Here is a 13,856-nt window from a genome sequence, read left to right on the forward strand (position 1 = left end):
CACTGTGACCTTCATGGCCATGGGGACAAGAGGATACTTTTCACCCAAGCAATTGTAAGACTTTTCAGTTCTTCCTAGACCTTTCCTGTTGCTTGTTCTTTTTACTGCAGGCAGCATATAGTTTTGCAGACAAAATAATTGAGGTACAGTGTTTTGATGTGGAGGCTAGGGTGAATGACTTCGAATGTGCAAATTCAGTTTTTTACTAAGGAAATCCCCATAGGAAATATGGGAAAACTGTAATTAATTGTTCAGAGACAGAAATGAACCAAACTGAAATTAACTATGACATGTTTTGGTTTGGGTGCACCAAAAGCACAGTCTCCTGAAACCTTGTGTGCATTGAATCATAGGTGGGCAATGGACTTTTTTCGGCTGGAAGAAAAAAAAAGCTCCTCCTCCACAGCATCACAAGCTGCCTTTAACTTTGGGGGATTTGTTTACACACCTCTTTGGATCCAACAATTGAAAGTGCTTTGAGGAACTTGAAAACCTGGTGTTCTTGTCCATATTATCCCAACATGAGAGAGAGAGACGCCAGGAAACTCTTCAGTATAGTAGAGAACAGTATGGGCATTTGTATATCTTATAGAAACATTGTTGACATTATTATTTGCTATTCTAGTAAAAAAAAATCCTCAATAAACAAGTTCTCAAAAGATTGTATTCCAGAACACCACTTCAGTACTTTGAAGTTAGTCCCTTTTAAAACTTCAAATTACATAGCTGTAGACTTTGTTGGCTGGATGTCTTTGTTGTATCTGAACTTTTCCATAAACACCATCGCTGGCTTTGGGTCAGACATGGAATGCAGGTGCCCTTTCACTGCTCCTTCTCCTCAGGAAGTCCAGTCAATTAGTTTGAGGCAAAGCCACAGATCTTTTTCTTTTTTCTTTTCATCCTGGGAAATCATGGCCAAACACCGACCACTGCGCCAAGTAATTTAAACCCAGTAAAATGGATATACTATTGGTATAAACGACGTGCATATTTACAGAACTTTAGACTCTATGAAGTAGGTGTGTGTGGTCACCTTGTACTTCCTACTTTTTAGCAACTTCAGAATGTAATATTATCCGAGTTATTCATAGTTGCAGTTTGAAAGAAAGAAAAATTCACCCTCTTCTGTTTTTCCACTTTTTAGTCTGCTTAAGCTTTTAAATCTGTTGCTACCTGTTGATGAACACATTTGTGCTGTCCCATAATTAAGAGACTTACAGCCTAGTCATATGCATGTTTATTCAAAAGTAAGTCCCACTGATTTCATTGTAACTTTCTCTCTAGAATGTCTGCTTAGGACTGCAATCTTAAACGTTGGTATGCTGCCCCCCCCCCCCCAAATTCCTTCTAGGTTTTATGGAATCCTAATCTAACAGAATGGCATTGAAGCCTTCCCCTAATGCAACCTCATAGACTGCTATAGTTAATGCTTGGAAAGACATCAAATGCCAGAACTATAGATCATGCTATTCTCCACTATGCACTGTTTATACTTCAATGTAGTAGTGTAGTGGAGCCAAGGCTCACAGGGATCCTGATCATATCTGTCACCCCCTCTGAATTCCTTGTTCCCTCTGAGCTTAGCTGCAATAGCTTGGGGGGAGGGAATGAATTTTCCCAACAACAGTATTGCAAAGTAATACAAATTATTTTGAAGCCCCTTGCTCTGTTGTAATGCAAAGTATTTTGAGGTCCCTTGCTCTTGAATGGGCCTTTAAGACTAATTTACTTTACAAAAGACCTGCTGCTGGTGGAGATGAAAATGCTAGAACTGGTTTGTTGATATGGATCGACATAGCTGTCTGCATTTTTGGACTCTCCTGGGTGGCATGGCTATGGGGACCGGCATGATGAGCAGCTGTACTTCATTATATACCACTATTTCACTGCTTCAGTGCCCCACATTTCTATCCACAAAACAAACTTGACCCTATGAAATGTAAAATCTCCCTCTTTTGTTCTCAGGCTACTGTAATTGCTATTAAGCAGCATCATGACTTAATAATTATTTGTAGCCCTTATCTTCTACATTGCTTTTTGAAATGCAGTATTCTACAGATATCAATGAAGTTTTTAATGGAAATAATTTGATACTGATTTTTATTGAACAACTGCTGCTGATTCAAATGTAAATTTTAGAGGTGCTGCTTCTAAGTTTTAATTATTCTAGGATAAGTAGAAGTTCATGTTGAATTACATTTTTAGATAGAAAATAGATTTTTTTCTTCTGAGTTGGATTTTACACTGCTTAAGAACACTTCCGAACAAAAATCAGCATAATCCTTGCAACATTATAAACTTTGTACTGACCAGGAATGGTGTCTTGATACTCTGAACTATGGTAAAGCTATCTCGTTGAACATCAGGTGGCATCTAACTGTTTATGCAAACAAACTTTGCAGATGCTCTTCCTTCACTTGTTGCAGAGTGAACTTTTGACGTTCTTAAATAGTTACAGCTGTGCTGTAGCTATTTTACTAAATCTCCTTTCCGGAGATTAAAATCCTAAATTTCTGGGTTTTTTACCCCACAAAAAACACAAAAATAGCTTAAAGAAAATAATTATCATTAAAAAAAAAGTGAAGAAACATACCTTTGGTCTTCTGTTCTTTCACCCTAACCTTCTATGAATTAAATTGCACATTTTTGAATTATATTTCAGATGCCCTTCTTGGCAAATATATTCAATACTTGTACACTTAATTTTGCTTGCAGTGAGACCAAACTTTGAAGATGTTGGAACAGTAACAGCAGCAAGGAAGCACGAATTTATTCGCTCTGAGAGCGAGAACTGGCGCATCTTCAGGGAAGAGCAAAATGGTGAAGATGATGATGGAGGTTGGCGGCTTACTGGTTCACGAAGGGATGGTGAAAGGTGGCGTCCTCATAGTCCAGGTGAGAGGAAATACAGAAAGGAGAACCACAGACTGGTCAAAAAGGCAGTTAGTGAACAAAATCTGGAAGGAAAAGTTCTTGCAAAAAGTAGCTGTAAGGCTGCTCTTTGATGGCAATCATCACTTTTAGTTTTTTTTTAAGGGTTTGTTCTTAACCCAGTATTTCCAGAATACATAGACAATAAAAGAACTCGTCTTACCTTCTCTGATTCCCTTTCCACAAAATGTTCTCAAATCTGATTTCTTTTAACGATGACGCCTGATGCTGAAATATTATCAGAAAGGCTTCTTGTAAGCTTTCTTTTAAATAGAAGAAGAAAGAGATGTTTGTCATGGTGAATACTGCATTCTTGACGTCAGATATACTGATAAATGCACAATAAAGCAGCAGTGTGTCCTAACAATATTAAAACAGCTGAACCAGCACCTCATGATGATCAGATGTGAGGGTTGTACTTAGGACACGAATAATTAAAATCCATTTAGCATGACAACAATCAACACTGAATCCCATCTATTAAGAACGGAAAAAGTAATCTGTCCATATGGCAAATGTCCTGAGGCTAAAATGTTAGTGGGTACTTTCTGCTACTTGAAGAGAAGTAGAGTTCAATGTTTGTCACAAAGAATGCTGCATTATGTAGACTACAAAAAACATTCTTGTTTCTTTTCAACTGTTGTGATAACAGTTTTAGCATATCTTACTGATGATAGAACTTGGATCTGTTGCATTTCTCTGTTGTGGCACCCCGGCTGTGGAATGCCCTCCCCTTGGAAGCCCCACTGGTGCCAATGCTGATTTTATTCCGGTGCCAAGTTAAGATATGGCTTTTTAACAAAGCCTTTTGTGGCTAATATTCACCAAGCATAAACATATGTTTAATTATTTTAATTGGTTTTACTGTTTTTAAATTTTGTACTGGATTTAGTTTATTAATGGTTTAATTTGTTTTTAGGATGCTGAACTTTTTATTTGTAGGCTAATCCTGTGAATTTGCTTCTCTCTTTTTTCACCTGACTTGGGTGCTTTTCTCCTCCTGTTTTCAGATTTTAATTTGTTTTTAATTGTGTATATTTATTGTTTTATATTGGTTGTATGATTTTATATGTACACCGTCCTGAGATCCTTGTGATATAGGGTGGGATACAACTGTCTTAATAAATAAATGAATAACATCTCCAACTAAATTATTTTTTTAAAATTAGTTTGATATAGAATCAATGGTTGTCATATTGGCGCCAGAGAACTATGAGACCAGCAATAACACAGTTCCTGAGAGCTGTATTCCTTGTTTAAATGGAGTATGTACAATATTTAGGGCTAAAGCTTTCTGTGCCCTCAGGACTGAAGCTGCTGTTTCCCTTCCATGCTATGGAATATATTAAAAGTAGGTACAGGAAGCTGCATAGATGTCTCTGCGAGACACAACAGAAAGGAAACAACTTTCTAGCAATAGAAAAATAAGCTGCTAAGAGTGCATATTTTAGTCACTACAGGTAGAAAGTATCCCAATCATTTAGGCCATGAAACACAAGTAATTGAATATTCTTGATCCCTGGTTGGTCAAAGTTCTGTTCTCTTTGGCTGCGTTCAGACAACACGATAGTCAATGGTGGGGTAATAATCAGCTTGACAGTTGTTTATCTGGGGGATATTCCCCACACAACATGGTGATAATCAACCATTGTGTGGTTTAGGATCAATAATGAATTGACTATTAGTTCACGTTGAGTTGACTCACTCATCCCCTGCCCTTTCTGCCCCCTCAGTTCTCCTGGTAGTATCCCATTAGCCATTGCTGCTGTAAATCTATCCTGCTGGCTGGACTAGAGCCGCCGCCGCAGCTTTGACCACTCTTGCCTTACGATTCTGTGGCTGATGAAATAACCAACGGTAGTTTCCACACAACATGATAACCAACGGTGGTTCAAATAGCTAACTGCACAGCATTGGTTATTTGTGTTGTTTATTTTGGTCAAATAACCAACAGTTGGTTAAAAAAACTCCCACCACACAACATGCTAATCCACAGTGGGTTAAATAACCAACCATCGACGATTTAAACCATTGTTAGTTATCATGTTGTCTGAACCCCGAGGCACTGTGTGCATTTTAAAAAGATAAAGATTTGGGGTATTAGGTCTTGAAATTAATCAATGAGAGGCTTGCTGCTATATAACTGCATCCCGGGTTTTTGCTACCAACAGCCACTTCTGCTAGGATAACACATTGGAACCTGTATCATGTAGAATGAAGTTAGCAAAGATAGTGGCTTGTTCTGAGCCATGTTTGAAAATTGACAAATTCCAAACTCCAGAATCAACCCACCTGGAAACTCTTCACCCTCCTAAGTTGCAGAGAAATGTAATTTCCAGCTGTCACAATCTGCCACTCCCTCCCTGCCTCAGTCTCATGTAGGTTTAGTCGCAGTTGCACAGCCATTAAAAGCAAAGCTTAGAAATAAGCTGTCAGCTACAAATCCTTTTACAGAATTAACATGCTAGCAGGCTACCTCACCATAGTGACATGCAAAACAAGGGCAGACTCAGTAAATAGAATCAATAATCGCAGATTACAGGTTATACTTCAAACCCCAGAAAAAAAGGATTGCTCACTAGCAGACAGGAAAAAGGCAAACAGTTTTGGAGTGGCTTTGGGGGGGACTGATGAAGTTATAGAATTCATGTGTCTATGATCTCAAAGGGAAGCATAAAAGCATTCTTGTAAAACCCCATAAAATGGAGTTTGTCAGTCTTTGCAGAGCCTCATAGAATGTTTTCACTAGCAAAGACTGCCCCTTGTGTCTGAACAGGTTGTAAGGTTTAGTAACTGTGCAGGAAGAGAAACTTCTGTGGAATTAACTCAAGGAGTTTTAATTCTTGAAGGTCTAGTTACTTGCAGTTGGGCCATTCAATTATTTATATTAATAATATGGCTCCAGAAGACAATGGGCTTAAAGAGGGCACTTTGTGGAGAAGAACAGTGGTAATGATATTTTATAAAATGCCTGTTTCAAGGTGGAACGTAAGCTGCAGTGGCGTTCTGAAGTTCTGTCACTTTGTCCTCTCTTTTCCCTGTCCTGTTTTCCTCTATCCCTTTCTCCTTCCAAACAAGTTCTTGCCCTATGGAACACTTTTGTAAAGTTACTTTCCCGCCCCCTTAGACGGCCCTCGTTCTGCAGGCTGGAGAGAACAGATGGAGCGACGGCGAAGGTTTGAATTTGATTTCCGAGATCGGGATGATGAACGGGGTTACCGAAGAGTGCGATGTGGCAGTGGCAGTATGGAAGACGACAGCCTTCCTGAATGGTGCTTGGAAGACGCTGAAGAAGAAATGGGAACTTTTGACTCATCAGGAGCATTTCTCTCCTTAAAAGTGAGAAACTTTCTGTGGAGTTGATTTAACGTGTCTTATATTATTTATAACTGGAATTATAAAGTTTGGTGTTTGTGTTCTCCTTAGAAAGTTCAAAAGGAGCCAATTCCTGAGGAACAGGAAATGGATTTCCGGCCAGTAGAGGAAGGGGAAGAGCGATCTGATTCAGAAGGAAGTCACAATGAAGAAGCCAAAGAACTAGATAAGACCCATGTAAGGGAAGCAATTAAGACTGAGCGAACAGCAGTAGGTAAGAGGGGTTTCTGATGCTTATCCCTTATATATTGCTTCCTCCTCCCAGATCAGTTAAATAAAGTTATCAATCATTTCAGAAGTAGCAGAAAAAACAGTCAAAGAATCCTCACCATCCACCAGGTCAGGAACTCCGCCACAGGAGCCATTACCAGCAAGCCTGCTTGAAAGGAGGGAAGACTGTGTTCCAGAAGTAATAGGAAAAACAGAATATAAAGAGAACCAAATAGGGGATATTCCAACAGCCAAAGTGCCCAATAGAGAAGGTAAACAAAACAGTTTGGAAGATCATATATCTAAAGTATGCTCATAAGACTGTATTGACAAAGCATGGTGTGTGAGTCCAGCTGAGAATTCAAGAGTTAATTAAGCAGTTTTGAAAGTATGTCAGCATGTTAAGTGACTCACTGTAACATTTTGTGCACGAATTAATACAAGTTTGATATAAAGCATCACATGGCACCTGCATTGACCCCCTCCTACTTACAGGACATTTTCAGAGTATTCATAGATGATGGAAAATACATGCCAATTCACTACATGTCCTGGGAAGGAGGGCACTCTTCAGAAACATGTAGATGATAAAGCCTGTATGCCTTGGAATGTTTCCCTTATGCCCCAAAGACAGCTGTGGGGAGGTTAGCTAAAGCTAAAAAAAACCTTTTGTATGCAATGGCATATGTGGATGGTGGACAAACGAGTAATTATCTACGGGCCAAATGTAGCCTATGGGATACCAGTTGCCTCTTGTTAGTGTAAAATGTTTTGCTTCGCAGCTTTTACTCTGAAAACCAAGTCACCTAATATGGCCTTAAACTAATTTTATGAGCACAAACTTGAGAATGTTAGGTGTAAGAAGGTCAGGTGTATTTTTATCCTTGTTTTAATAACATACATAATTCAGGAAAAAAATAAATGAAAGAGATATAAAAGCCAGAATTTAGAATTCCTGATGAGTTAAAAAGTCCAAGGGCATATAAAGGAATTTTACGTCCATTCTTTTCTCCCCAGTAGAGCCAACTTCTGCTGTCCAGCCTTTACCACCGATTCCTCCAGATGCAGCATCCCCTGTTCATCTTCCTTCGTCAGAGACTCATCCAAAGTCTGCCTTAAGGCCTGTTCAGACATCAGTCACAGCAGCTCCCGGCATGGGGAGTATTCCTGCTGACCCTGATGATGAAGAGGGCCTCAAACATTTAGAACAGGTAGAGCATCTGTGTGAACTTTTGATGTTTTTAAATAATTTGTATTTCTGCTAGTTACATGCCACTCTCTTTTTTCTTGTATATTTTTATATTTGTATCCTATGTTGTTAAGCCATTTATTTATTTTTATTTCATTTGTTACATTTCTCTGCTGCCCAGTAGCCAAAGCTTTCTGAGCGGTTTACAAAAGATTTAAAAAAGCAATACGATAATGGTCAAGTTAATGTTTAGATAGTGGCTTGGATCCAGACAGTCACCAATTTTCTCATACCTGCATTCCTGCTGCAGCCCTCATGCTGCTCTGCACACCATTCCAGAAGATCCTCCAGTCCACAAGAGCAGCTTTTTGGAGGCACAAGGAGCTGCAGCAGGAAAGGGTGGTCAGGAAAGCCCTGGTGCATGCACAGAACACTGTACGCAATTATTCAGGGCAACTTTACACTTGATATATGTTGGGTTTGATAGCACCATGGTCACTGTTCTTGAATAGTTCAGCAGTTTGAATGAAGTCTTTGGTACCACTCAGGATTTCTTCCTCTGTTCCATTACATGACATAGCTGTTCTAAGGCATAATCATTATTAACTGCTGAAGTGGATGTCCAGGTACTCTGGACCAGTGATGGAGGAAATGTGCTTTCAAACATGATTTCTACTTAAGATAGGCTCCTGTGTTAACCGGAATGATTATATGCCTGCTCGTCGTTTAAGCTTCCTGATTCAAATTATCCTTGTGCAATACAAGCTCAGTCTAAAGTTATTGCAACGAACTGAAAATCTGTACAGTCCCAAGGGGAACTTTGTTAACATATTTTACATTTTACCCTTGAACCCACCAAATATTGTTCAAAAGGTGCTCTAGAGAATTTCACCTTATTCTAGTGAGTTTCACCTTATTCCAGTTAATTTAGCAGTGGCCCCAGTAATTCTTAATGTCTTTTCCTTCCTCTTATTGCAGCAAGCAGAAAAAATGGTTGCATATTTGCAAGACAGTGCCCTGGATGATGAAAGGCTAGCAGCCAAGCTTCAAGAACAGAGAGCAAAGGGTACTTCAGTACCATTACACCACGAGGCCATGCAAAAGTGGTTCTACAAAGATCCGCAAGGAGAAATTCAGGGTAAATCTTCCTCCTTCCTGCCTTCCGTCCTTATTTATTTATTTATTTATTATTTTTTACTCTACAGGGGTATTAAGAGAAGTTGCATACATTGCTTGTGTACATAGAATTGTATCAGGAGATGCAGGATTTTGTCGCTGTAGTAGAAAGAAATGTTTAGAATAAACATTTTCTGTCAGAAGAAACAATGACCTGGTTTGCATGTAACAACCATCCAGAGTATGGGTTGTTGTTGTTGTTGAATCATGGGTTGTTGTTACATGTGAATCCTGCCCTATGGTTCAGCTATGTGTTGTTAAGAGAACCCATGGTTTGTTCTTGATGGAGTATTTAACCCATGATGCGCTGTGGCCCATGTAGCTGCCATTTTGAATATGCATTCCTGATTGGGGTTGCAGTGTGTCATGTGAACCCAGCCATTGTGAGTTTATAGGGCCAATGTGGTTTATAGGGGTTAGAATGTCTGCCTAGGACTGGGAAGAATCTGGTTCAAATTTCTGCTCTGCCATGATGCTACCTTAGATCAGTCAAATTCTCTCAGCATTATATACTTCAAACAGTTGTACGGATAAAATGGGGGATGTACATTGCCTTGAGCTACTTGGAGGAAAAGTGGGATATAAATGTTAAAATAAATAAAAATAAATATGCATATTTTTTTCTGGGGAAACGTTAGTATACTTAAGACTGGTCCTACACACACATTCTTACATATGGGCTGCGGCTGTTGGGTACAACACTCAGTGGAACTTTCTCTCCTTGTTTCCATGGACTTCATCTTTATTTCCATGTATGTTGTTGGGTGTTTTTGCAGGTCCGTTCAGTAACCAGGAGATGACAGAGTGGTTCCAGGCTGGGTATTTCACAATGTCACTATTGGTGAAAAGAGCATGTGATGAGAGCTTCCAACCACTTGGAGACATCATGAAAATGTGGGGCAGGGTCCCTTTCACTCCAGGTCCAGCACCACCTCTGCATATGGTAAATATCTGACAAACAGAATTAATTTTATACTAGATAGCTAAAACAAGACATATCAATATTAAGGATTCATGTGCTATTGGCCAAGTTTGGATGATCATTGGAAACGTTTGCAGAAACGTTATGAAAATTCTCTAACTTTTACATATTTATTTAAGTTGCTTAATGGATGCAAGTTATAATTCAGCTTTTCTTAATGTGGAATTTGATTGCCATGATAGAACTGAAGTGTTTTTTTGCTTGTACAGAGTATACGCAGCCCTAGATACAATGCCCATTTTAGAGGTGAGGAATAACAGACTATAGCTGAGCTGGCCCTTCCCATTAAATACCTTATTTATTTATTTAATAAATATACCACCCAACTATCAGATGCCCTTGGTATGCTTTACAATCATAAGATAATATTAATAACAATCAAATGAATTCAAATGGTTGGTGCAATTCCCCCCCAAGTTCAGTTGCTGGTTTATTCACATCTACAGGGCGAGTTGGACCAGGAACGACTGACTAGACAACAGGAATACACGGCCATGTACCAAATGCAGCACCTCCAGTACCAGCAATTTTTGTTACAGTAAGTCAACATAAAGATCTGCCACTGGCTCTGTTGTGCTATTTCTGTGATCTGACCTTTGCATCAGTCGTTCTTGAGTAGGGAAGGACAGATCAGTCTTATGTCTAATCCATGTCAGCTTTGCATGTGTTCATTCATTGCTCCACATTCTGTCCTGTTTCCATATCAATCTGCGAATTAAAAAAAAACTCACAAAAATGTGAATTATTTTAATGTATTCCTAAAATATGTTTTTTGTACCCAGTTTCCTGTAAAATGAGTAATTTTATATGCATTTTTACCTAAAATGCACATTTTATATGCACTTTGGTACTTTTGTTGAGCAGAGTTCAAAAATAGAAGGATACTGTATTCCGATCCATGTATTAGATCAGGAAATATGGATCTGCTTGGTTTGTTTAAAAATGTGGAAATCCTTGAGCTTCTTGAATAATGGTGTTTGGACAACTGTACCTCCACACAGCATTTAGCTTCTGCAGAACATGCTATGATTTTGATTACACCTTGACTCAACTGCCTGCTGTACACATGCCTTTTTGTATAGTATTGAGCTGTTTTTGTTATGTGCCTATGAGTATCCAATGACTTCTCTTGCAGCTGGGAAGCACAAACCTCTTTGCTAATGTAGTAATGGTTAGATTTGGGCGAGTGACTTGACTGAGTGCAATGGGGAGTTCATTGTCAGACCTTGTCATGTTCAATTGAAGGAGCAAGGTAAGGACACTTGTCATTGCCAACAGTCCCAGTTGCTCCTCATGGAGGCTGCTTCTGCCCATTGCTCAGTGATTCCCCACTTCTCCCTCAGTCATCCACACCACAGCCTATGCCATTAATCTCTTAAAGAAGCTATTGAGTGGGGAAAGGATAGGTAAGTCAGCTTCCACCATTATGTGCATATTTATTTGGATCCAACTCACTTCATTTTTCAGGAATAAGATAGTATGCATTCCGATTTATGAGGAAATAGAGAACGGTTAAAGTAGATGGCTTGCATCCCAAGGTCCATTCCAGCAAATGGAATGGTGGAGCAAAAATGGGAGAATATATTTGTTGGTTCCCCATTCTCCTTGCAGCCCTTTGTGCCCCCCAAAACATGCTCCGGGCGTGTGGTGAACCCTCTGGAATGGGGGTGGGGGCTGCAGGGGGCAAGGGAATTGGCAAAAGTCGCCCCCTCCTCCACCAGCAGGATCTTCCACTGGATTGAAAACCTTTCATGAACAAAAGGATTGTTCCATGAACATCTAAGATCCAAGCCATTATGACTTAAGTAAATGTTCTGTATGGCTGTGTTAAAGAACCACTTTTCTTGTGCAGTATGATCCAATTTGTAATTATTGTTTTTTACAAGATGTGGGTGTTTTTTTGTATTGACGTGCTTGAATGTTATTGTGATATGCATTTGCAGTTCTGTTTTGTATTTTTTAGTAATTCTCTCTGTGAGTAGAGTGAACTTTCCCCCCATTCTCTTTCAGACAACAATATGCACAGGTGATGGCACAGCAACAAAAAGCAGCCCTCTCATCTCAGCAACAGCAACAGCTGGCTCTCCTTTTGCAACAGTTCCAGGCACTTAAAATGAGGTAAGAATGCAGATTTCAGGGCCATTTGACACGTTATGCCGTAGTAAATCCAGTACATTCAACAGGAAGCTGCAGTCAATCACAACCCCTTGACAAATCTGTCTTTGTGTGTATTTGCATGTATGCACCTGTCACATTCACATGCTACATTTTCAAATAAAACACCACCTAAGATATATATTGTATGACGTGGCCCTCAGTAGTGGCCATTGAAGGTACATCTCTTTTTTCTGCCAATTCAGAATTGATGTGGGTTGTATTCAGTCGGGGTCACTGTTCGTGGAACAGTCTTTGATAGAGGGCAAGCTTCTGTCAGTGAACTGCGAGGGAGGTATTTTGGGTGATTCCTCCTCCCCGAGCTGCAGCCCCAGAATAGCATGGGAAGTGGTTGTGGAGAGATACAAAGGGGGAGGGGGAATGGCTGAAAAATCACTTCTCTCCTTGTCAGCTGGATCAAAAGAGCCTTCCATCAGTGGAGGGAGACCAATTGGATACAACCTTTTGTGCTGGTACCACTAATGTTGTGAAGCTTTCTCAGGCGGAGCGTGAAACAAGCAAAATCTAGTAGAGGCTGCCTGTCATGTTGATCATTTTGGCTAGTTGTCTTCCAATATTTGTTTTCAGAAGTTGAAGTCTGTTTTACTCTTTTACTAACTGACCTTTGCACTAAAATTCTGTCCAGTATTAATAAAGAAATGTTTCATGAAGCTCAGACATCTGGATTTTGCTCATCAATATTAGAATTAGTAGTCCAGAATTTTAGTGCAAAAGTCAGTTAGTAAAACAGACTTCAACTTCTGAAAACAAATATTGGAAGACAACTAGCCAATATGATCAACATGACAGGCAGCCTCTACTAGATTTTGCTTGTTTCATGCTCCGCCTGAGAAAGCTTCACAACATTAGTGGTACCAGCACAAAAGGTTATATCCAATTGGCTCTTTTGTTCCAGCTGACAAGGAGGGAGAGAAAGGGGGGAATCGTAGTAAAGGCTTTTAAAAAATTCGTTGCAACTTCTGAGTAGAGCAATCTTTTTGAAGTAGCATGTTGAACCTTTCTCTCTGAATTACAGAAAAGCTGAGCAGAACATGCCGCCTGTAACAAGGTCTGTATCAGTGCCAGACACTGGCTCAATTTGGGAGCTTCAGTCAGCAGCCCCACAGGCTACAGGTACGAACCCAGTTTTGAATATTTTGATATTGGCTACATTCAGACATAACATCAAGCCATGATTTGCAAAAGCAAACTCTGGTTTGTAGTGATATCTAAACCAACACGGACTCAAAAATGATTGTTTATGGATGTTTGCCAAACCAGGATCTGAAAACATGGGTTGAAGCTAATTTACAAACCATAGTTTGGGAAAACTGTGCTTTGCTGTTGCATCCAAACCTACAAACTATGATTTGGGATGATGCTGTGCTGTCATAGCCTGCCTCGCTAAGCTGCACCATGTTAGGACGTGTTATGTAAAATGTTTTTGACTTGTGTGAATCCCGTCTATGGCAATTTAGGGAGGGGAGCACAGGGAACAAGTGTATTTCATTAATGTCTCTAGTTTTAATATTACTTGACTTTTAAGATTCCATTTTTAATGTCCTTCAGTTTTGGCTTAAAATGTGTTATTGGATCTTTACATTGTTGCAGGCTTTCAGGGAGCAATCCTAGGTCCCTCCCCAGGCAGCATCAGTTTATAGCCTCCAAGGTCGGAAACAGGCCTCAGAGCCCAGAAACCATGCTCCCCTGTGTCCCCCTCATAGCCAACACGGTTCTGGCTAAGTCTCTACACTTGGAAATGGAGCATGGAGATGGGAAAAGGGCATGCCCCTGGGGCAGGGAGGGGAGAAGACTGGGGTTGAGCCATGTGACATTTCC

At 39.8% G+C, this 13,856-nt stretch overlaps 1 protein-coding gene across 4 annotated transcripts in view; it reads left to right on the plus strand.

The window, feature by feature from the left end:
* Positions 1-13,856, plus strand: part of GIGYF2 (GRB10 interacting GYF protein 2) — an 80,073-nt gene that overhangs the window by 51,332 nt on the left and 14,885 nt on the right. For 2 of the 4 annotated variants that reach the window (XM_063132392.1, XM_063132394.1), the window contains exons 8-17: positions 2,716-2,895; positions 6,059-6,270; positions 6,358-6,520; positions 6,603-6,788; positions 7,537-7,727; positions 8,684-8,843; positions 9,658-9,824; positions 10,310-10,401; positions 11,874-11,981; positions 13,054-13,151. In XM_063132392.1, coding sequence (XP_062988462.1) covers positions 2,716-2,895; positions 6,059-6,270; positions 6,358-6,520; positions 6,603-6,788; positions 7,537-7,727; positions 8,684-8,843; positions 9,658-9,824; positions 10,310-10,401; positions 11,874-11,981; positions 13,054-13,151 — 1,557 coding nt within the window. Of the gene's footprint in view, positions 1-2,715; positions 2,896-6,058; positions 6,271-6,357; positions 6,521-6,602; positions 6,789-7,533; positions 7,728-8,683; positions 8,844-9,657; positions 9,825-10,309; positions 10,402-11,873; positions 11,982-13,053; positions 13,152-13,856 lie in introns of all 4 variants that reach the window. The other 2 variants (XM_063132391.1, XM_063132393.1) reach the window with 1 other exon arrangement.

This window comes from Elgaria multicarinata, chromosome 8, assembly GCF_023053635.1.
Source record: "Elgaria multicarinata webbii isolate HBS135686 ecotype San Diego chromosome 8, rElgMul1.1.pri, whole genome shotgun sequence".
Classification (NCBI taxonomy): domain Eukaryota; kingdom Metazoa; phylum Chordata; class Lepidosauria; order Squamata; family Anguidae; genus Elgaria; species Elgaria multicarinata.